Raw genomic sequence first — 20,562 nt, 5'->3', positions numbered from 1 at the left:
CCCCCCCCCCCATATATACGAAAAGAGATTGACTTAAACTTTTCTGGTTATTCTAAGGTGATGGGTCGATCCTCTCCCAATGATAAGCTTCTCCTTGTGCAAGCGTTGAGAAAGAGGGGACACGTAGTTGCTGTAACTGGAGATGGTACAAATGATGCTCCTGCATTACACGAGGTTTGCTACTACCTATAGTCACTATTTTTCAATCATTGTTATGTAAAGTCAGTGACAGGCATCATTAATAAGAATAGTAGTTATTATTCTAAGTAGATCCCTTGCTGCAGGGTGTGAATAAACATGATACAAACTGCTGGGCCCTGAGAAATATCCGTAGTTTCCTAATAAAACAATTTGATCTTGGAATTTTATCCCTGATATCTGTAGTTTCTGGCTTGCTGTTTTCCATTTTATTCTTCAACGTTTTAAATTCTACTCTTTCTGAGTGTAGGCAGATATTGGTCTTGCAATGGGCATTCAGGGGACAGAAGTTGCCAAAGAAAGCTCAGATATTATTATTTTAGATGACAACTTTGCTTCAGTTGTGAAGGTCAGTCTTGTTATTCAAGCTTCTTTTTTATTTTATTTAACTTTTTGTATTGGAAAATACCAGCAGTTATGTGCCTCATTGGTGTAACTAATATAGCCTTTGATACATGGTCCGGTGGGGCCGATCATTGTCGGCTGGATGCAGGTTGTACGGTGGGGCCGATCAGTATATGCAAATATTCAGAAATTCATCCAGTTTCAGCTTACGGTTAATGTTGCAGCACTTATTATCAATGTGGTGGCAGCAATATCCTCCGGTGATGTCCCACTAAATGCTGTGCAGGTTTGTGCACTCTTTCTGTTGGGTGCCATCGAGTATCATCATAAATAACGTGTTGATTGACATGTGTCTACACTTTTGACAGCTTTTGTGGGTTAATCTTATTATGGACACTCTTGGAGCATTAGCGTTGGCAACTGAACCACCAACCAATCACCTCATGGACAGGTCACCAGTTGGTAGAAGGTACACTCTCGTTGTAAATTTCTACAGATATTTGCAGAATAACTCAAGTTTGATGATTTGTTTTTTTTTTTTTTTTTTTTGGAAGAAGATGCCTGACTTTAATTAAGATAATTGATAAGCAACCTTTGATTCTATGCAATACGGCAGTTTACTAATTTGTTGTATGTTTCAGAGAACCTCTTATAACAAATATCATGTGGAGGAATCTGCTAATACAGGTAATTTCTTGTGGCTTGATTTCTATGCTTTTCAAAATTTCTATTTTTGTATGTCATAGCATCTGAAGAAATTTCGTAATCTATTGTGTATCTTCAGGCATTTTATCAAGTCTCTGTGTTGCTTGTCCTCAATTTTCGTGGTCGGAGTTTGCTTCATTTGAACCACTCCAATATAGAAGCTGTCAAAGTGAAGAATACGTTGATTTTCAATGCATTTGTGCTTTGTCAAGTAAGCCCTTTACTAAGTTATAACTAGGCAGATCTTTTATTGGCCGATTTTCATTTGATTCACAATATATTTATCGCTTTTTCCTCCCTTTGTTTTTTGTTTACATTTTGAGATCATTCAAAGATATTTTGGGGCTTGTCTTGTATTCAAAACGTAACCTCTTCATTAAGCGTTCTTATTATGTAAATTTGCTGACTTATATCTGCTCCTTGAATTGCAGATTTTCAACGAGTTTAATGCTCGAAAACCTGATGAGAAGAATATATTCAAAGGAGTCACTAAAAATTACCTCTTTATTGGGATCATTGCAATTACTGTTGTGCTCCAGGTGAGTCTGTCGTTCAACTTTGCTATTATATTTGAGATTAGCAACTTCTTCAAGTTAACATTTTAATGTTTTCTTTTTCGTAGGTGATAATAATCGAGTTTCTTGGAAAATTCACATCCACTGTCAGGCTAAATTGGAAATATTGGATTATTTCGATAATCATTGGTGTTATCAGGTACCTTCATGTCTTAAATTTTATGTTATCGTTTGCTATAATAACGACACGCTACAACACCTGCATAAGTATGCACCTATGCATGGAACACTGAAAAAATCTGAAATTTTGCCCGTTAGCTTTCAGTTTGGTTTCTGGCTAAAACAATATTGACCTTTGTTTTGTCTCAGTTGGCCTCTAGCTCTCCTTGGAAAATTTATACCTGTTCCTGAAACGCCCTTCCATGTGCTGATTATCAGAATGTTCCGTAAACGACGACCTGGGGGTGGTTAACTGTAAATTTCACTGGATTTGCACTGCAGCATTGGCTTTTCTTTTTCAAATTATTATAGGGATAGCAGTTTTTAGGACCTGAGCAACACTGACCTTGACGCCATGATGGAGTATTTTGTGGAAATTGGTTTTTTTGTGCTTCTAAAGAGCAATCGTTCTGAGGGATTGTATAGAGGTTCTTCAGACAAGTCGTTGGCTTGACTAACTTGTGGCTAACCCAATACGTGAATGGTGGGTGGCAAGAGAATCATCTCCTGTCGTATTTTATAAGTTTAAATTTCAGTTCCAGTTTATGTTTGTAACTTTGTGATTTGGGTTTGCTTGTTTATGCTTTGAGGATTGTGTTTGATGTGAAGTACACGGAATGTTACTAAAATTATACAGGCATCCTTTGAGATTATCGTCTTGAATTGGCGTTCTTTTCGTTTTCAGATTGGTGTGGTTTCATGAAAATAGTTATTCACATATTAATTTCTATTCAGATCCAATATGTTGCATCTCTGTGAATACTTCTGATTGTGATTCCCAATGCAATAGACAAAATTGGGAAAAGCGCTCATAGAATTCATAGATGCCTGATATTACTCTATAGTATAGACAGGCAGTAATATATCAACTTATATATTAATGTTCCCTTATTGTCATTATAATTTTTTACAACGTTGAACAGGTTCATTTGCAAGCAATTTGATGATGATAAATGTATAAGTAGTTTCTAAAGGATTGTGAAACTCTTGACATGGCCAATATAAAATCAAATACAAATTGAGCCAAAGTACAATCAAGAGATATATTGAATCAAAATCAAATCACTATTTTTTATTGAATGAAACGAACATTGTCCCAATAAAGGAGCTTGCAAAATGTTACGTCTTCTACCCAGACCTTCGAGATTTAGAGTGTCACATGTCATGTTGCAAAAAAGAAAAGGGTTGGTCCAACAAGAATTCTACCAAGACCTTTGAGATTTAGAGCGCCAGAGCGTTTAGCCGTAGCCTGCGGCTATTAAGTGAGAATTCTCATCCATCTGATGGCTCACTCACTACCTCATGTGAGAATAACGCAATTAGGCGTGAGAATTCTCATCCATCTGATGGCTCACTCACTACCTCATGTGAGAATAACGCAATTGGCCTAATTGGAGTTTTTATCCTCTTTACGAGAAGAACATTCTTAATCCGGCTTATTCTTCCCTGTCATCCAGGGTTAGTGGCTAAAGTCTCTCCCATGGTACGCCAAGGTTAGCGTAAATTACAATGTGTCGCCTTAGGCCTCTCGAGCACCTGAAGTCAATCATCTATTTTGGTATTTTATTGAAAAACAGTAATATTGTTCCTCTGTAATTAAGAATTTCAACTTTTTCAAATGAATGATTTGAAAACCTATTATTTCTAATAATTGATGTAGTGATTTCTAAATGATATTATGCTGATTTTTTCAATACACTATGCGAACGCATTTTTCTCACTTCGGCACACATATAGTATCATAGTATGATATAGTATGATTAGCTTTGCTGATGATATATCTTGAGAGTACTCGACACATAGTACGGCCACAGATTTATTTGTTGGGCTTGTTGAGAATACCCTAGGCCAATACGACTAATGGTCTTTATCAGCCAATGCTAGTTGAATTTCTAAAATTTCTTCATTTAGTTCTCAGAGTTCTAAATTTCTATTAGTATGAGAATAAATTTTAATTAAAAAAGTCCTATTAAAGTTACAACAGAGAAAGGTAATCAGAATCTGTCACCAATCTTATCAATTATTATACATAACCTTTTGTAGTTGTACATGGCTGCACATTCAGGTTTTTGTAAACAGTGTAATCTTTGTTGTATTGTATATTTGATGTTTAGCTAAGTGAGCCTGATCGTTGAAATTTGTCGCCAACCCTTCATTCGATTCGGCCTCCCCCTCGTCTCTTCGTTCATTCCCCTCCCTTTACGTTTCTTCTTGGTAATCGTTTTGAACAGTCCTTGATGCTCTTCTCTACTCCCTCCCATCGGTCTATTAGGTTGAGCTTTATACCTCTCTGTATAGACTTGGATATGTCAACAACAACAAAGCTCATCAACATCTTCCAAGCAATGCCCATTGTCCCACAATTTGGCCACCAATCAAGCATCCATCTGTTTCCCTACTTGATCAACCACCGGTTTAGCTGAACAAAACCAGTTTACTGGCACCCGATTCTCCTAGTACTGCTTGATTTGGTTCAGTCAAACCAATTCGTTCCGCTGGTTCGTCCAAGAACAACCAATTCACCCCTAATATATTTGTACTATACAATGCTTCTATTGCACACAGATCATATTACTGTTTATTCTCTACAGAACGAAGATAAATCCAAGGGCCATTACACAAGATGATGAGAATATGCTTTCGTAGTTATTCGTCCATATGAATACTTCTAGCAGTAAAACAAAAATGCATTCACCTTAAAACCATCATCTCAATAGTTGGCTAGGAGTAACTAATATGGTATACAGCATGGAATAACTTGTGCAAAAGACAGCTTTTCATAATTGGAAGCTGTGGAGTTTCGTCATTTCCAATCCTTCTCACATTTCAATAGCCATCTTCTAAGCCATAATCACCTCTGTTTGGCGCATCCATGCTGTATAGACCAGTTTTTACCAGAGACAGAACCTTGAATACTAAACCACAAAGTACTAAACAAAAGAAAAAATAAGAACCGTTACACTCGTAAATTCTAACGTAGCTCTCACCCAATTATGCTGCAAAACCAGTCTCTCACGGCCCTGTACCACAAGAACCCTAAGAAAAAAACAAGAAAAAGGGGGGACCAGGCGCAAAGATTCAAATGAAAAGCAAAAAGAAAAGAATTTCATTTAAGCTAGAATTCCATGGGGGCATAAATTTCACGTACTCAACTCAATGCATCAGAATCTTCATTCTTTTTCCATGGTTGAGTTCATGGAAATCAATGCGAGAACAAAGCCCGAACTGAAAGGAAGTAATTAAGACAATCATTAAATGACAAAAATCTGTAAGCTTTGGACCTCTGCAACTTCATACCCTCTAACAAAAAACTTCTAAGTACTCTTAGATTTCAATTTCTTCACACGTTTGACAGGCAAGCTTCTTACACCTTTCTTAGCCCTCATTGCAACAGCTCTCCTTTTTGTCCTTTTAGCTGTGGCAGGGAATTCCAAGATAGGACCTGGAGGTATTCCTTTCTTAAGTGCACTTCCCCTTGGAGTAACAGAGGGAGGCAGTCTCAAACTTTCAGGTGGTAAGGGATTATGGGGTTTCCATACCAAGTTATTTTTCATGGAAAACCTTACCTTCTTAACACTCTTCTCTCCACTTTTCACAGCCGTATTTCCTTCAGCGTCTACTTCGCTAGGAAGTACTACATCATGTTTCTGCAGCCCATCAACATTCTTTGCTCTCTTTCTTTTCTTGACCGAGCCATTGGTTGATATTACAGGGCTCACAACATTGTCTCCAAAATCAGCTTCAGAAGCAACCTTCTCAAATTGAATCTGAAGGTTTGATATCACAGATTCATCCAAGGCTATCATATTTCCATCACCAATCTGTTCATTATTAGAATTCTCACCGTTAGAAGCAACTATATTCTCATTGTCCTTATTCACAGTAGTATTTTCAGAAACAAGATCAGAACTACCGTTTGTGGTCTTCTTTGTTTTCTTCTTGCCACTGCCATCAGTGGCCTTTTTATTCTTCTTTTGCTTTTTAAGTGGCTTGTCAGTGGATTCAGCAGTAAGATCAACATCAAGCATGGAAATTTCTGAAGGAGTGGCCTTTTTATGCTTCTTTTTCTTTTTATGTGCCTTATCAGTGGATTCCGCAGTGATATCAACATCAACAGCGGAAATTTCTGAAGGTACCTCTTCTTCACTGGAAACAGGAACTAAAGTAGGCACTTCATCCACGTCTTGTTCTTGAAGATCTGGAAACGAAATCTCAATCCCCGATGAGATAATATCTTTCTCCAACTTCTGATACTCTTCATGCATGGCAAACAGTACCTTTCTATTCCCTTGACAGCAATCAGGTGAAGAACCCAAATCATAAAATGTAGTTGAGAATAAATTTGTCAATGAAATTGAACCCAACACAACCATATCATCATCAGAATCAACATCCTCTCCACATTTTCGACGCTCAAGTAATTGCTTCCCCATTTTAAGAATCACATCAAAAAGATTAGACTTAATTTTTCCCAACAACACTTTATCTGACAGCTTAGCCATGGAATAAATGAATGGCTTGAACAGAATATCAACAACTTCCTTCTGAAGAGGAAGAAACGGCCTAAGTTCCTCAAGAAACACAGAAGCAATTTGGTAATTAACACCACTCCCATAAAACTTATCATCAGTGAAAAAAACCCTTTCTTCCAAAACTTGAACCGAACGACGACATAGTTCCAAATCCCAAGAATGCTTCTTCAACAAAGCAAAAAACTGGTGCAAAAATCTACGAATCAAAAGGTAAAACTTATCTAACCTGAGCGCATCAATGCCGGCCCATTCACGACGCATGGTGAGAAGAAAAACAGAGAAGTATTGAACAGCTAGCGGGAGGTCGAGATGGAGAAGCAGGGAAGCGAGACGATTAATAAGCTCAGATTGAACAGGAGCCTTGTCCGCATGCCAAACACAGTAGAACAAACCCTTCCAAAGCTTCTTCATATCGCCATCGGAGAGGCTCGTTTGAGTCGGAAGCCATGTCTTGATGATTACACGGAGGGTCTTGTCTCGAGTCGCCTTGTTGGAGGACGCCAAAAGCTTGACCAAAGAAACAAAATATTGATCTCCTTCAACCACCTCCTCCATTTTTTTTCCACCAAAAAACCTCGCTCGTTCGTTTTCAGATCAAGAAAGGATGAAGAAATCAGAAGAAAAAATCCTGAATTAGACTGGAAGCCGAACGGCGGCGGTTGCAGATTTTTGCTCGCCTCTGTATAGCGTTAAGAGAACCCTAGAACGTCATTTGGTGGGTTTGACTCGGAGCCGTTCGTATTCCGAGAAAACAAAGCATCTGTTCCATTACAATCTTTTTTATGTTTGTGTTTATCTTAATTTTTTTTTTAATTTTTTTTTATCTTTTAAAATTGTTGAAAATTGTATTATATAAAATTCAAATTTTTATTTAATATTAATCCATTTATATACAAAATTTACGGTTTAAACTAAAAATATATATATATATATATAATATTAATCTTCTCGATTAAAAAATTTACAATAAGAGATTAAATATTTCTTAGTCCAGTTTTATCTTATACAAAATTTATTGTATAGAATACCTACCCTCACTCACATGTCTTCAATGAACGATTTGGATCGAACTATTTGTAATGGTTACAAAGTGGATCGTATGAATATTGTTACCAGAATAAGGCACCCAACATTATCCATATACTGTAAACCATTTAGGTTATTACTCGAACACAATCGTCTTATATGTCAATCGCATAGTGTTCAAGATTACATTAATAATTTTGGATTTTCATATATAATATTAAATTATAAATAAAATATTAAAAATTAAATAATTAATTACAAGGTATAAATTTCAATATCAACCCCTGCTTTATGAACTAACTAACTAAAATATAAAAGTAGCATGAAAAATTATAAAATATACAATAAGCAACCTACTAATAGGTTCTAATCGAATTTGGTAAGTCGATTTATCATGTGCTAGGTCATCGACCTTTTTGGTCTACTAACCTTGGGTTCATAATGTCCGATTTGACTCTTTATTCATACTTTTTCTGCTTGAACTCACTTTGCACAATATTTGAATCCCTTAGGGCATGTATAAACCATTCTAGGTCTCGGGCTTGCTTAGGTTAACCCTACGAAAATGTCATTACCTATGTCACTCGCCCACATGTCAAGTATCTATGAGGTACGACTTTCAATTGCTTCTAGCAATTGAAATGCTAAGATATTATGAGAAACATCGCTCGATATTGGTCAAGTACAAGATATTAGCTGGTGACTCCCTAATAGGCCACATAATGTCATCTCAACTGATAGAGGGGCAACCCTCATACTTGCCTAGCTCCCTCGTGTGGTCGGTCACTCATGTGGATGGGTTTCCACCTAAAGGATTGTTGAGGATCCCATGATTGTATCCACACGAGGTCTCTCAGTGACACACTATATTACAAGGCATGACCTTACTACTCCAACTTTTGAAGATTTACTATGGACGACAACAAACCCCTACTTTTGAGATAGGTTCACTAATAGAAGTTGTTGGCCCCACATCGTCATACAACTCGTGAGGAGTGAGATCCCCATAGCTATTGTCACCAGAAAAACTCTCACCCCTCCATGGAGTGAGTTCACAATTATAAGCGAGTTCACGAGCCCCCAATTACCCCATATAGTAACCTATTGAACTATTGAATACGAGTTGTTTAGACAAGATTAGACTCTTGGTGTAGCCTATGTCTATGGTAACTAGCCTTTATGCCCTTGATGGACCTATTGGAAGATCTCTCCATTTTTAGGGGTCTCAGAGAACCTCCAGATGTCCTAGTCCCATAGGGACTAAAGGGTATTGCCCCGATCAAGTATTGATCTTATGGTCGAAACTACTCATCGCCTTAATGTGCCTTTATGAACCTAATACCGTTTACTAGGCTCAATGTTTTGGAAGTAACAAGTCCTCCTGGGCAACTAGACTTAAGATCAAAGAGCAGTCAGTGAAGTTGCACACGTAGCCTAATTAAGCTTTCTATCCAATTCCGAGGAGTTCGTCTACAATGAAAACTAATAGTAGATAAATACGTATTTATAAGCTAAAACATGCATGATTTCAGACATAAGTTCACTACATGCTCATGCTATTTCGAGTCCGTCTTACATATATACTTGTGCGAAAAATTTGAAATGGCTACTTCGTTGCTACCTCATGTTAGTCATAAATCAAGTAAAAGTAGGAATAACATCAAAATCATATCGAAAAACTAATAAACATAGGTCAAACATAAACATAAGAAAAAGACTCACCCACGTACCTTCATGCATCGACATACGCAACTAATAGTGGTTTCACTCATGACTTTTACGGGTGACACTTCTTATAATATATGAGTTCAACTAGAAAAATTGATTGATTAAAAATTTTAATTAATTAATTAATTGTATGTCATGCACACCACACCAGCTCCACTCAATAGTTTATGGAGTAAACAATGTCCAAAACGCATCTTCAAATAAAAAAAACAATAGAAGAAGGATGAACAAGAATGTTCTTAAAAATTTCGAAAATGGTGAAGAACTCCCTCACTCTGCCTGGGAGACAGACGCAAGAGATACCGTGAATTTGGCTAAATCCGAACTTTGTTCATCTTTTATCCACCACCCATTTGCAGATCACACACTGAAACCTTCCTCACTTTGCTCCTCCAATGGCGTTTTCCTCTCTCCCCAATTATCGCTTTGCCTTCGCCCCCATTTTTTTCCTCCTCTTCCTCTGTTCCTTTATCTTCTTCACCAAACGAAACGCCGACGTTTCCTTCTCTCTCTACCAAGATCTCTCCTCCCAAACCCCATTTACCGTCTCTCTTGCTCCTCCTCCTTTAATAGCCGAACCCCAGATTTCTTTTCCCGATTCCGGGTCTGATTCTTCTGGCATTGAATCCTTAGCGAACCCATCTGCTCAAGAAACTGAGTTTTCTAATGATCAAATTGAGGATCGGCTCTCTGTTAATGGCGAAAATGGCTCGGTTTCTGATGGTGATGTTGCTGTTGGTTCTATGAGGGCTGATGATGGTCCGGATTTGTCAGTGGAGGGGTTGAAGCAATGTGATCTTTACATGGGAAGCTGGGTTAAAGATGAGGAACATTATCCGGTTTATCGAGTGGGTTCTTGCCCCTATGTTGATGAGGCTTATGACTGTGGGAATAATGGGAGAAATGATTCTGAGTATACGAAATGGCGATGGAAGCCTTATGGCTGTGATCTTCCGAGGTATGTGCTTCTATGGTTGTTTTTGTAGATGCGTTTGTGTGGATATATCATTCTTTGCCTGCACAATTTGATGTCGAAATTAGGAACGTATGTTCATTATTTTTTGCTGGACATGTTATTTAGAACACATTTGAAGCAGAGAACATAAGATTTCACCTGTTTTTGGATCACAACACGACATAGCTAAGTACTTAATCATTACCAAATGTGCTGCTAGTAGAACAAAACTTAATTGTCGTTTTCATTCTAATTGTTATTTGTTATTCTTTTTATGAATGGTAGAGAAAGAAAATGAATAATAGTAATAGTAATAAGTGAATTCAGAAAACAAAGCCTACAAAAGGGAGCTGAACTACAAAAAGGGGCTTCAACACCGAACTGAACCGAAGGGGCGATTGTAATGAACCTCTAAGTCTTTTGCAATGATCCTCTAAGGGGGGTTTGCAATCTAGTAAAATAAGACTTAAGAGGATCATTGCAAAAAGACCTCAACACTGAACCGAAGTCGAAAGAGAAACATAGAATCTAACTAGGGACCAAACATCACTAGAAGATCTCTCCCAACCCCTAAAGATTCTATTATTCCTCTCAAAATAGCACACACCCGAACTTGCCACGAAATGAATCCTTTCTCACGGGAAGACAAATGGTGAAGAAGTTCCTCAATCATCTCTAACTCTGAGAGCTGACAAAGTGAAAGTCGAACGTCTAAAAGAACTACTCTAAACAACATCCGCAAAATCACATCTCTAGAGAATATAATGGAGATCCTCTATCGCCCTTCTACAAAGAATACAACAAAGTGACTCAACTTAGATAGACCCCTTACCCATGATCTGATCCATCCATGGTGTTAACTCTTTCGTGCATAACGTGTCACACGAAGGATGTAACCTTCTTGGGAATCTTCACCTTTCGTACAAAGGAAACAATAGAACTATTCAACAGGGAAAAAGTAGCCAAACATCAAAAGAAGAAGCTGAAGGAAAAGCCTTTGGATGGAGGAGGAGTCCAAAGGCGAACATCCACATTATTGAGGCTAACGCAAAAGTACCTGAGGAAAGACAACATAGCGAGAACATTCGTCCTTTCCCTATCGGTCAACAGATGTCGGAACCTCCAACAAGGGAGAGGGAAAGCTCTCGTAATGAGAGGATTGAAGCCACCGATTGATTCCTCAAAGAAGACAACTGATATAACTAGGGAAGCTTGAAGCATGTGTGTCTATCCTTAAACAACCTATCTTCCCAAAGGTAAGTATTCCTCCCATCTTCCACAACACACTAAACAAACTAGGAAAGAAAAGGAAGCTCAGCCAACATAGCCTAGAAGTCCCTCTAACTTCACCAATGATCCATTCAAAAGGATGAGGACCCTACTTGCCAACTATGATGACATTGCATGGAATTTGAAATGCTTCTCATGCTGCAAAATGGAAATTTTGGGACAACATCAGGTGCATCTTCATGTAGCGAATAACTGACTTTGAATGCAACTTTGTGTATTGTGTTGCTTCTAAGAAGCTATTCTAATAGAAAGTCCACTATAGAATTGGGAACATATCAGGCACCTTCTCCTTATTCAAAGTGTGATAGACATAAAACCTACACCTACAATTTTTTTTTCTTAATTAGCAGCACTAAGCTCAATAAGGTGCCTGGTTATGTTGAGTCATTCCAGCAACACACATTTTTCTTACTGGCCTCTTTATTTCATTCTATTGGGTCTGCAGGTAACAATATTAATGGCGATATAGAGTTGATATGCCTTCCATTAGAACTCCTGACCATGAGTTGTGGAGGTGGTATTCTCGTTGGAATGGTAAAGTCGTCCATGTATTGGCCGACCAACTCATTAATTCCTTTGAATACTTCACTACCGAAGTGCATACAACAATACACTTTGTCCTAGGGTCTTCGTGTAGCGTCACATGATTCTTTCCTACCTTCAACCTCATGGTAGGGGTCTTGGAGTTTACTTGTATGCTATGTTCCATAGGAGGAAGTTGTCTATAACCTCCAAAGTTAGGTAATGATAATAGCACTCTCTTGCATAGTCCTCTACCTTTGACTGTATTACTTGATTTGCAAAGGATTCCGTACTCACTTTTGTTGTCCTATGATAACCCAAGCTCATGTGCCACTCTTGCACTTTAAAGTTTTGGGAACCACTACAATCGGTCACAATAGTTTTGAATTCCTCTCTAAGAGTGCATCACCAATTTCACGGCGTGAGAATAGGGAATTCCACTGATTGTGTGCAAGCTTTAGCGTTGAAGAATCTTCTGAGGTGTACACATAAGCTTTACCGATAACCATCACCAATTTGTTGGCTACTTTTGGTGTATAGTCCCAAGGAGGGGGAGTTTTTCCCTCCTCGTAGTGTGTGTGGGAGTTTCGTGTGCCTTGGATTGGTTGGATGACTATCTTCCATCCTATGTTTTTGTATTTATGTTTGCTTGTCTGATGCTTTATTTCTTACTTAAAAAACAAAAATAAGCCATTGAGTATATTTTACATTACATTTGAGTAGATTTTACATGTGTACTAAGAAAAGTATCATCTTTTCACTTGTAGCTCAGATTTAATGCAACTGACTTTTTGGTGAGACTGAGAGGGAAAAGATTGATGCTCGTTGGAGATTCTATGAACAGGAACCAGTTTGAGTCGATCCTTTGTCTCCTTCGAGAGGGCCTTCGAGATAAGAATAGAATGTTTGAAACCCATGGCTATAAAATAACCAAGGGAAGAGGTTACTTTGTCTTCAAGTTTGAGGTAATAAAAAAACGTTCCTGCCATTTAATATAGATTTCTTCTCTTGAATATAACTTCTTTGGCATAATGATTTGTGTTACCTGCATTTAGTTTGGTGAAACGATTCGTTTGTATTTATCAGAACGTTCTCGAGTTCAAATCTGCTTGTCTTTATCTTACTTATTTTGAAAATATATATTCAGAGGGGTGGTTGTTGGCACCATAATTAGTAAATATTTCCGCACATGCTTTATTCTCGACCAGTTTTAGTGCTATAAATTAGTACCTGTCATTTAGTTTTGCTTTTGTGTCTTGTAAGTATATAACTAATTGGACAAACATTTGGCAGGATTATAACTGTACAGTCGAATTTGTGAGATCACATTTTCTTGTGAGGGAGGGAATTCGTGTAAATGCTCAAGGGAACTCAAATCCGACTCTATCAATTGATCGAATTGACAAGACTTCTGGACGTTGGAAACGTGCTGATATACTCGTGTTCAATACTGGCCACTGGTGGACTCATGGAAAGACTGCTCGTGGGTAAGGATTCAATTTTAATTGCATAAACATTAGCCTGGATGGACTGTACCTTAAATTATCATTGAAACTAGAAAGATGATGTGCGATCTCACGTTGGTTGGAGAGGAGAACGAAGCATTCTTTATAAGGGTGTGGAAACCTTTCCCTAGTAGACACGTTTTAAAAACCTTGAGGGGAAGCCTGGAAGGGAAAGCTCAAAGAGGACAATATCTGTTAACAGTGGGTTTGGGTTGTTACAAATGGTATCAGAGCCATACACCGGGCGATGTGCCAGCAAGAACGCTGGGCCTCAAAGAGGGGTGGAAAGGGGGGTCCCACATCGATTGGAGAGGGGAACGAGTGCCAACGAGGATGCTGGGTCCCGAAGGGGGTGGATTGTGAGCTTCCACATCGGTTGGAGAGGGGAACGAAGCATTCTTTATAGGGGTGTGGAAACCTCTCCCTAGTAGACGCGTTTTAAAAACCTTGAGAGGAAGCCCGAAAGGGAAATCCTAAAAATGACAATATCTACGGACTTTGATTAGTTCTATAATCCTTAAAAATGTTTAAATAACTTTTGAATCTTATTTTAGTCCCTAAACTCTAGTATTATTATATATTTTAGTACATTTTTCAAGTGTTCAATCTTGGTTTATAGAACTTTGGATTAAACTGATTTCTTGGTGTGGTTTACTGATACAATTTGATGATGCAGGAAAAACTATTATAAAGAAGGCGACGTTCTTTACCCGCAGTTCGATGCTGTCGAGGCTTACAGACGAGCACTCAAGACGTGGGGAAACTGGATCGATAATAATATAAACCCAGCTAAGCAGTTGGTCCTCTATAGAGGCTATTCTTCTGCCCATTTCAGGTCCCATTTTCTATGCCCTCTTCGTTGAAACACCTTTTCGTCATTCACTTGTTTGGTTGTTATCCAAATTCATGTGGAAAGGGATGGATATAACTATTCCAAATTCCCCATATACTTGTACATTTATATGTTGAACTCTATAAAACAGAGGTGGAGATTGGGATTCAGGAGGGTCATGCAATGGCGAAACCGAGCCCGTCTTAAGCGGTGCCATCCTCGACAACTATCCTTTGAAAATGAAGATAGTTGAGGAAACCATCAAGAAAATGAGGGTTCCAGTCATACTTTTGAACGTTACAAGGTTAACCAATTTTCGCAAGGACGGTCACCCTTCAATCTACACGAAGAATCGTACCCTTACAATAAAGGTTTCGACTAGACGGCAGGATTGCAGCCATTGGTGTCTCCCTGGAGTTCCCGATGCCTGGAATGAACTTATTTATGCCGCTCTAATTTCTCAATCGAAAAAATCCAAGTCAATCTAGTTGAGCAATAGCATCGTTTGTTTCTCGTTTGGAAAGGAACCATGAATGATTTCCGAGAAGTTCCCCTTGGTGAAGGCTACAGGCCAGCCATAGCTCTTTGAATGTTGGTCATTCTTATTTGCTATCAACTGCTCCTAGCTTCTTTGTACAGAATCTCTTATATTTTATATTGTTCTTATCAGATTTGAAAGCAAACGTTTTGGTATAATTTATATCTTATAGAGATATGAAATGTAGTTGGTAGGGAGCCGGTAGATCCTACATTGGTTGAAGAGGAGAACGAAACACTTTTTACAAGAGTGTGTAAAATTTTCTTAATAGACGCATTTTAAAATCTTGAGAGGAAGCTCGAAAGGGAAACTAAAGAGGACAATATCGGCTAACGGTAGGTCTAGACCATTACAATGATAATCTATTGTACAAACTTGCACGGTTGAAAGAAATACGACTGCTAGTAGATATTGTTCGCTTTGGTCCGTTACGTATCACTGTCAGCAGATTCTTCGTTGTCGTAATCGACCATTGCATCATCTTCGTCGGATTCATTGAAGAAGGACACAAAAGGCGACAACCACAAGGTGAAGCAACAACCCAAACCAGTCCTTGAAGCTGCCATCAAAAGCCGACGTGTTCTCCGGCTTCAAATCCGTCGGGCTTTACCCACGCGGCCTAGAAGTAGTAGCAACTCATGCGCGAAGCCTAGGCCAACCCCATGGATGCCAGCGCTTCAGCCCATGCATGAAGCTCGGCCTAAAACCAGGCGTGACCTATAGAAGCATGCGGCGCAGACACAACATCCATGTGACTCGTCCCAAGCTGTCGACTCCCACCAGTTTGTGGCGCACGCGTGGCTTTCTCCTTTTGGTTGATGTGCAGTCTAAGGTAGCCTTCTCCACTAGTTCATCCTTGTTTAACTCAATTAGTCTGTTATGTATCGCTGTCAGCCTCACAATTTTAAAACACGTTTAATAAAGAGAGATTTCTACACCCTATAAGAAATGTTTCATCTCTCTAACCAATGTGAGATCTCACAACCCACCCCTTGAGGGCCCACCGTCCTTGCTGGCACACTACACGGTCTCTAGCTCTCATACCATTTATAGTAGTTCAAGTCTACCGCTAGCAAATATTGTTCGTTTTGACCCGTTATGTATCGCCGTCAGAAAGGGAGTGAATTGTGAGATCCCACATCGGTTGGAGAGGGGAACAAAACATTCTTTATAAGCGTATGTAAACCTCTCCCTAGCAGACACATTTTAAAACTATGAGGCTAACGCGAAGCTTAACGCGCCAAAGCAGACAATATCTGCTTGCGGTGGACTTAAGCTATTACAAATGATATCAAAGCTAGTCACCGAAGGATGCGATGCACTAGTCTAAGTAGGGCTAGACCTTCTCCATAGTAAACACGTTTTAAAACTGTGAGGCTGACGGCGACATGTAACGGCCAAAGTGGACAATCTTTAACGGGCCAAATTTCTTAAAGATTTTTGCTCATTCTTACTTTTTTTTTTCAATATTTATTAATATAAACATAAATAACTCAGGATTAGAAGCTAGATAATTTGAGAGAATGAGAATTATTAAGAGGATAAGATCATACGTTTTTTAGGAAGGTAATTGATGTTTGATCCACTGGCTATGTTTAGGTTGTCGAATCACTAATAAAAAAAACATGAACTAAAAGTGTTCTTCATCCAAAATTAAAATCTAATATACATAGACATGAATATATTTTGGATATTCAAGTTTAGAGTAGTTGAACAGTAATTGGCATAAAATGAATAGAAGAGATAAGGTAGTAACGTAAATTGCAAGCATATATTCATAACTCTAATCCAAACCATGAACTATAATTGATATGCAATTTCGACCCTTGATTTGTAAAAAACCAATTAAAACAACAATAATCCAATAATCAACGATATTTGTGTTGCCTGTGTTGTTTGAGATTACACCCATTTCCCAATTCCATCGAAGAATCATCCTCTTCCTCCTTCTCAACGTCTATCTGCAAATCCTTTCCCTTTCGCTCTTCCCGAGGCCTTACCATCATTTCAACACAAAAATTCGCAGACCCTTTTCCATTTCCCCCATTTCTACCGCGTTTTCGAGTCTTCGATCTCCCCATTTCCTCGAAATCAACGCATTTCATCTCTCTTCTGTTCGTCGCCTTCGATTTTACATCGTGTAAGAGCTCTTTCTCCTCTGCATTTTTCTTTGACGATTTTGTGGGATTGAAGGTTTTGACGGATTGATTGGATGATATTTTGGATTTAGATGTTTTTTCTTTCGATGATGGAGGTGGGTTTGTGTTATGGGTTCCGATCGAGATAAGAATTGAATGAACTGATGAAATTGGTGTAATATTTTTTTCCTGTTTGATTAGGAAGCTTGAGGGCAATTATAGGTCTGTTTCTTCTCCTCCTATGGAGATCGATCTTGCTGTTTTGCTCTCTTTTTTGTAGTGGATTTGATGATCTTGTTGGTTTGCTGTATTGGGTTCGAATATTTCTCTTGTTGTTCTTGGTTATCTCTTCACTGCATTGTTGTTTTAGTGCTTGGAGTTATGTGCTTACCCTTCTTGCCTCTGTCACATTTTGATTATCGCTTTAGTTTTTCAGTGTTCCTAGAGAGAGGATTTCTATAGGAAGTATTTGCTTATAGCAAGGAGATGCTGTGATCCTTATGTTTTCTTGGATGAAACACAATGGTTTTGTGAGATCTTACATCGGTTGGAGAGGAGAATGAAACATTCTTTATGAGGGTGTAAAAAACTTCTCCCTAGCAGTCGTGTTTTTCGGAAGTCTGGAAGGGAAAGCACAAAGAGGACAACATCTGCTAGTGGTGGGCTTGGGCTGTTACAAATGGTATCAGAGCTAGACACCGGGTGATGTGCTAGCGAGGAGGCTGAGCTTCAAAGGGGGGTGGACATGAGACGGAATGCCAGCAAGGATGTTGGGTCCCAAAGGGATGGTGGATTGTGGTGTCTCACATCGATTGGAGAAAGTAACGAGTGCTGCCGAGGACACTAGACTCTGAAGGGAAGTGGATTGTGAGATCCCACATTGGTTGGGGAGGAGAACGAAATATTCTTTATAAGGGTGTGGAAACCTCTCCCTAGCAGATGCGTTTAAAAAACCTTGAGGGGAAGTACGGAAGGAAAAGTCTAAAGAGGGCAATATGTGCTAACGATGAGCACGATGAGGCGTTGAACTTAGCTCTAAAAGTTCTCTTTAGAAAACGTAAATACACCTTTTGAATATTGTGAGCTTAATGATGAAATAATGCTCCTTATTGTCATCTTCCTTTATTTCATCATTTGTCAGCAACAGCTCTTAAACAAACTTCTACTAACTCTGTGCAAACCAGCTAATTCAATGGCCAAAAACTATCTCCCTTGCCTAACTGATTAGTCCAGAGATTTTGAAGAATTTTTGGATTTCGCCCAAGCCCACCGCTAATAGATATTGTTCTCTTTGGGTTTTTCCTTTCAAGTTTTTCCTCAAGATTTTTAAAATGCGTCTGCTAGGGAGAAATTTTCACACCCTTATAAAAAATGTTTCGTTCTCCTCCCCAACTAGGATCTCATAATCTACCCCCCTACGGGGCCGAGCGTTCTCGTTGGCACTCGTTCCCTTCTCCAATCGATGTGGGACCCCCCCAATCCACCCTCCTTCAAGGCTCAACCTCCTCACTGGCACATTGCCTGGTGTCTGCCTCTGATACCAACTGTAATGGCCCAAACCCACCATTTCTTTATACGGGTGTGGAAACCTCTCCCTAGTAGACACGTTTTAAAAACCTTAAGGGAAAGCCAAAAGTGGACAATATCTGTTAGTGGTGGGCTTGGGCCGTTACAGATCGTGTTTTCTTCATAGATCTTCTTGTAAACACTTAGCTTTGTTTAAGCTTTTCACTTGTGATCCTATCCTGCCCCGTTTGCAGTATCTTTTCTTCTCAAGGATTTCATCGTTGCTTTGAGTTTTGACTTGTAATCTCTTTTAGCTTTGGAAGTGGGAGGAGTAGGATCATCCCTTTTCATTTCTTAAAAAAAATTACAATCTGTTTTCTCTGACTGCAGCAGGGTTTTGGATCATGGTATGATGTGGTTAAACCGCTGATAGTTTACCAGTATGGTTGGTGGTGAAGAAAATGACTTGAACGAGCCAAGTTTATCGAACCACCAAGAAACGACCCAGCAAGATGTTATAGCTGTTTCTTCCTCGTCATCCTCTTTCTCGTCTTCTTCCTCTGAAAGCGAGTTACATGAGACTAGGAATGAGAATGTCCAATCTCAATCTAATGAAAACGTCTCTCGTGAACTAGTCCTTTACAACCCTTCTGCTAATGATGAAGGAGGTGCACATGAACCTGTATCCACACCTGTTAGGCACCAGCGTCCACCGCTTCTTGGACACTTGACTCCAAATTCGTCTAGAGTTTTGCGAGTAGGGGCCTTTACTGTTCAGTGTGCAAGCTGTTTTAAATGGAGGCTCATTCCAACAAAGGAAAAATATGAGGAAATACGTGAACATCTGCTTGAGGAACCTTTTTACTGTGAAACTGCTCGTGAGTGGCGGCCTGATATCTCTTGTAATGACCCTGCTGACATTACTCAAGATGATGGCAGGCTTTGGGCAATTGACAAGCCCAATATAGCACAGCCCCCTCCTGGCTGGCAAAGGCTACTACACATCAGAGGTGAAGGAAGCACCAAGTTTGCTGATGTGTATGTACTTTAAGTTCTTTATTATCACTGCTATGTTTGTGGCTTTTATTGTCTGTACCTGTCTGATATTTTGTTGTTATCAGGTATTATATTGCACCATCAGGTAAGAGGCTTCGTTCCATGGTGGATATCCAGAAGTATGTTGCTCTACATTGTGCTTCTCACTATTTAATGTTTGATTACATCTGTGGCCTACTTATTGATTTTTTTGTGGCACCCTCTGATGGTTTGTTTGGTTCTGAAGATACCTGATTGAACATCCGGAGTACCAAACCGAAGGTGTTTGTATGACACGGTTTTCATTTCAAACCCCGAAGCCTTTGCAGGAAAATTATGTACGAAAGCGTCGTGCCAATATGAATGCTTCGTGTGATGGTTCTAAGCTTGAATCTGGTGAAGGTACTCGTTTCGTGTTTGTCCCTTGACCTGCATAGTGCCTTTTGGGGGGTTTGGGTTATAGAGGACAATGATAAACTTTAGATGCTTGAGAGATCTTGGAGCCCGTGTCATCTCTCGTTAGATTTAACGTCTCTTTGGTCGTATGTTACTAACGTCTCTTTGGTGTCGTCTCTTGTTAGATTTAACGTCTGGGCAACTCCTTTTGTTGGGTTTTTTTTTATGCCCTTCAGTGTTCTTGCAAGTTTAGCTTTTCAATCCGCCATTATGCTAGAAACCAATTGTGAGATCCTACATTGGTATTGGTTGGAGGGAGGAACAAAATATTTTTTTTATAAGGGTGTGGAAACCTCTCTCTTATTTTAAAATCTTGAGGAAAAGCCCAGAGAGGACAATATCTACTAGCGGTGGCTTGGGCTGTTACTAATGGTATCAGAGCCAAACACCAGGAGGTGTGTCAGTTTCCAGCGAGGACACTAGGCTCCGAATGGGGGTGGATTGTGTGATCCCACATTGATTGGAGAGAGGAATGAGTGCCTGTGAGGAGCTGGGTCCCAAATGGGGGGGGGGGGGG

At 39.2% G+C, this 20,562-nt stretch overlaps 4 protein-coding genes across 7 annotated transcripts in view; 3 read left to right on the top strand and 1 right to left on the bottom strand.

Moving 5' to 3' along the window:
- Window positions 1–2,645, top strand: part of LOC111436169 (calcium-transporting ATPase 10, plasma membrane-type-like) — a 24,696-nt gene extending 22,051 nt beyond the window's left edge. For both annotated transcript variants that reach the window (XM_023073880.1, XM_023073879.1), the window contains exons 27-35: window positions 58–174; window positions 449–547; window positions 692–829; window positions 912–1,012; window positions 1,185–1,230; window positions 1,328–1,459; window positions 1,680–1,787; window positions 1,871–1,962; window positions 2,133–2,645. In XM_023073880.1, the coding sequence (XP_022929648.1) occupies window positions 58–174; window positions 449–547; window positions 692–829; window positions 912–1,012; window positions 1,185–1,230; window positions 1,328–1,459; window positions 1,680–1,787; window positions 1,871–1,962; window positions 2,133–2,235 (936 nt within the window). In that variant the 3' untranslated portion in view covers window positions 2,236–2,645. The remainder of the gene's footprint in view (window positions 1–57; window positions 175–448; window positions 548–691; window positions 830–911; window positions 1,013–1,184; window positions 1,231–1,327; window positions 1,460–1,679; window positions 1,788–1,870; window positions 1,963–2,132) is intronic.
- Window positions 2,646–3,969: 1,324 nt separating this feature from the next.
- On the bottom strand, window positions 3,970–7,285 carry LOC111436194 (ribosomal RNA processing protein 1 homolog). Of its 2 annotated transcripts, XM_023073920.1 has the most exons (3): window positions 5,131–7,285; window positions 4,970–5,018; window positions 3,970–4,857 (listed from the first exon to the last, which is right to left on the bottom strand). In XM_023073920.1, exon 1 carries the CDS (start codon window positions 7,067–7,069, stop codon window positions 5,297–5,299), a length of 1,773 nt encoding a protein of 590 aa, XP_022929688.1. In that variant the 5' UTR covers window positions 7,070–7,285; the 3' UTR covers window positions 3,970–4,857; window positions 4,970–5,018; window positions 5,131–5,296. The 2 variants fall into 2 exon arrangements, with proteins under 2 accessions (XP_022929688.1, XP_022929687.1); XM_023073919.1 differs by having other exon boundaries at window positions 3,985–4,857; window positions 4,970–7,285.
- A 2,201-nt stretch (window positions 7,286–9,486) lies between these two features.
- LOC111436132 (protein trichome birefringence-like 5) lies at window positions 9,487–15,055 on the top strand. Its single transcript, XM_023073827.1, has 5 exons — window positions 9,487–10,226; window positions 12,808–13,000; window positions 13,329–13,522; window positions 14,217–14,375; window positions 14,524–15,055. Exons 1-5 carry the CDS (start codon window positions 9,664–9,666, stop codon window positions 14,858–14,860), a joined length of 1,446 nt encoding a protein of 481 aa, XP_022929595.1. The 5' UTR covers window positions 9,487–9,663; the 3' UTR covers window positions 14,861–15,055.
- Window positions 15,056–16,788: 1,733 nt separating this feature from the next.
- LOC111436133 (methyl-CpG-binding domain-containing protein 2-like) overlaps window positions 16,789–20,562 on the top strand; it is a 5,261-nt gene continuing 1,487 nt past the window's right edge. Inside the window, exons 1-4 of one of the 2 annotated variants that reach the window (XM_023073829.1) lie at window positions 16,789–17,050; window positions 18,945–19,592; window positions 19,676–19,729; window positions 19,837–19,991. In XM_023073829.1, the coding sequence (XP_022929597.1) occupies window positions 18,997–19,592; window positions 19,676–19,729; window positions 19,837–19,991 (805 nt within the window). In that variant the 5' untranslated portion in view covers window positions 16,789–17,050; window positions 18,945–18,996. The remainder of the gene's footprint in view (window positions 17,051–18,944; window positions 19,593–19,675; window positions 19,730–19,836; window positions 19,992–20,562) is intronic. The other variant, XM_023073830.1, reaches the window with a different exon arrangement.

The sequence above is a fragment of the Cucurbita moschata genome, unplaced genomic scaffold (genome assembly GCF_002738365.1).
Source record: "Cucurbita moschata cultivar Rifu unplaced genomic scaffold, Cmos_1.0 Cmo_Scf00052, whole genome shotgun sequence".
NCBI classification, from domain to species: Eukaryota; Viridiplantae; Streptophyta; class Magnoliopsida; order Cucurbitales; family Cucurbitaceae; genus Cucurbita; species Cucurbita moschata.
The sequence above is the reverse complement of the archived record's forward strand: the minus strand, read 5'-3'. Positions and strand labels throughout refer to the sequence as shown.

Excerpts from the sequence above, each read along its gene's own strand:
- LOC111436194 (XM_023073920.1), bottom strand. The coding sequence starts at position 7,069 with ATGGAGGAGGTGGTTGAAGGAGATCAATATTTTGTTTCTTTGGTCAAG.
- LOC111436132 (XM_023073827.1), top strand. The coding sequence starts at position 9,664 with ATGGCGTTTTCCTCTCTCCCCAATTATCGCTTTGCCTTCGCCCCCATT. Across the intron at positions 10,227-12,807 it reads TATGGCTGTGATCTTCCGAG|ATTTAATGCAACTGACTTTT; the intron begins GTATGTGCTTCT and ends CTTGTAGCTCAG. Across the intron at positions 13,523-14,216 it reads CATGGAAAGACTGCTCGTGG|GAAAAACTATTATAAAGAAG; the intron begins GTAAGGATTCAA and ends TTGATGATGCAG.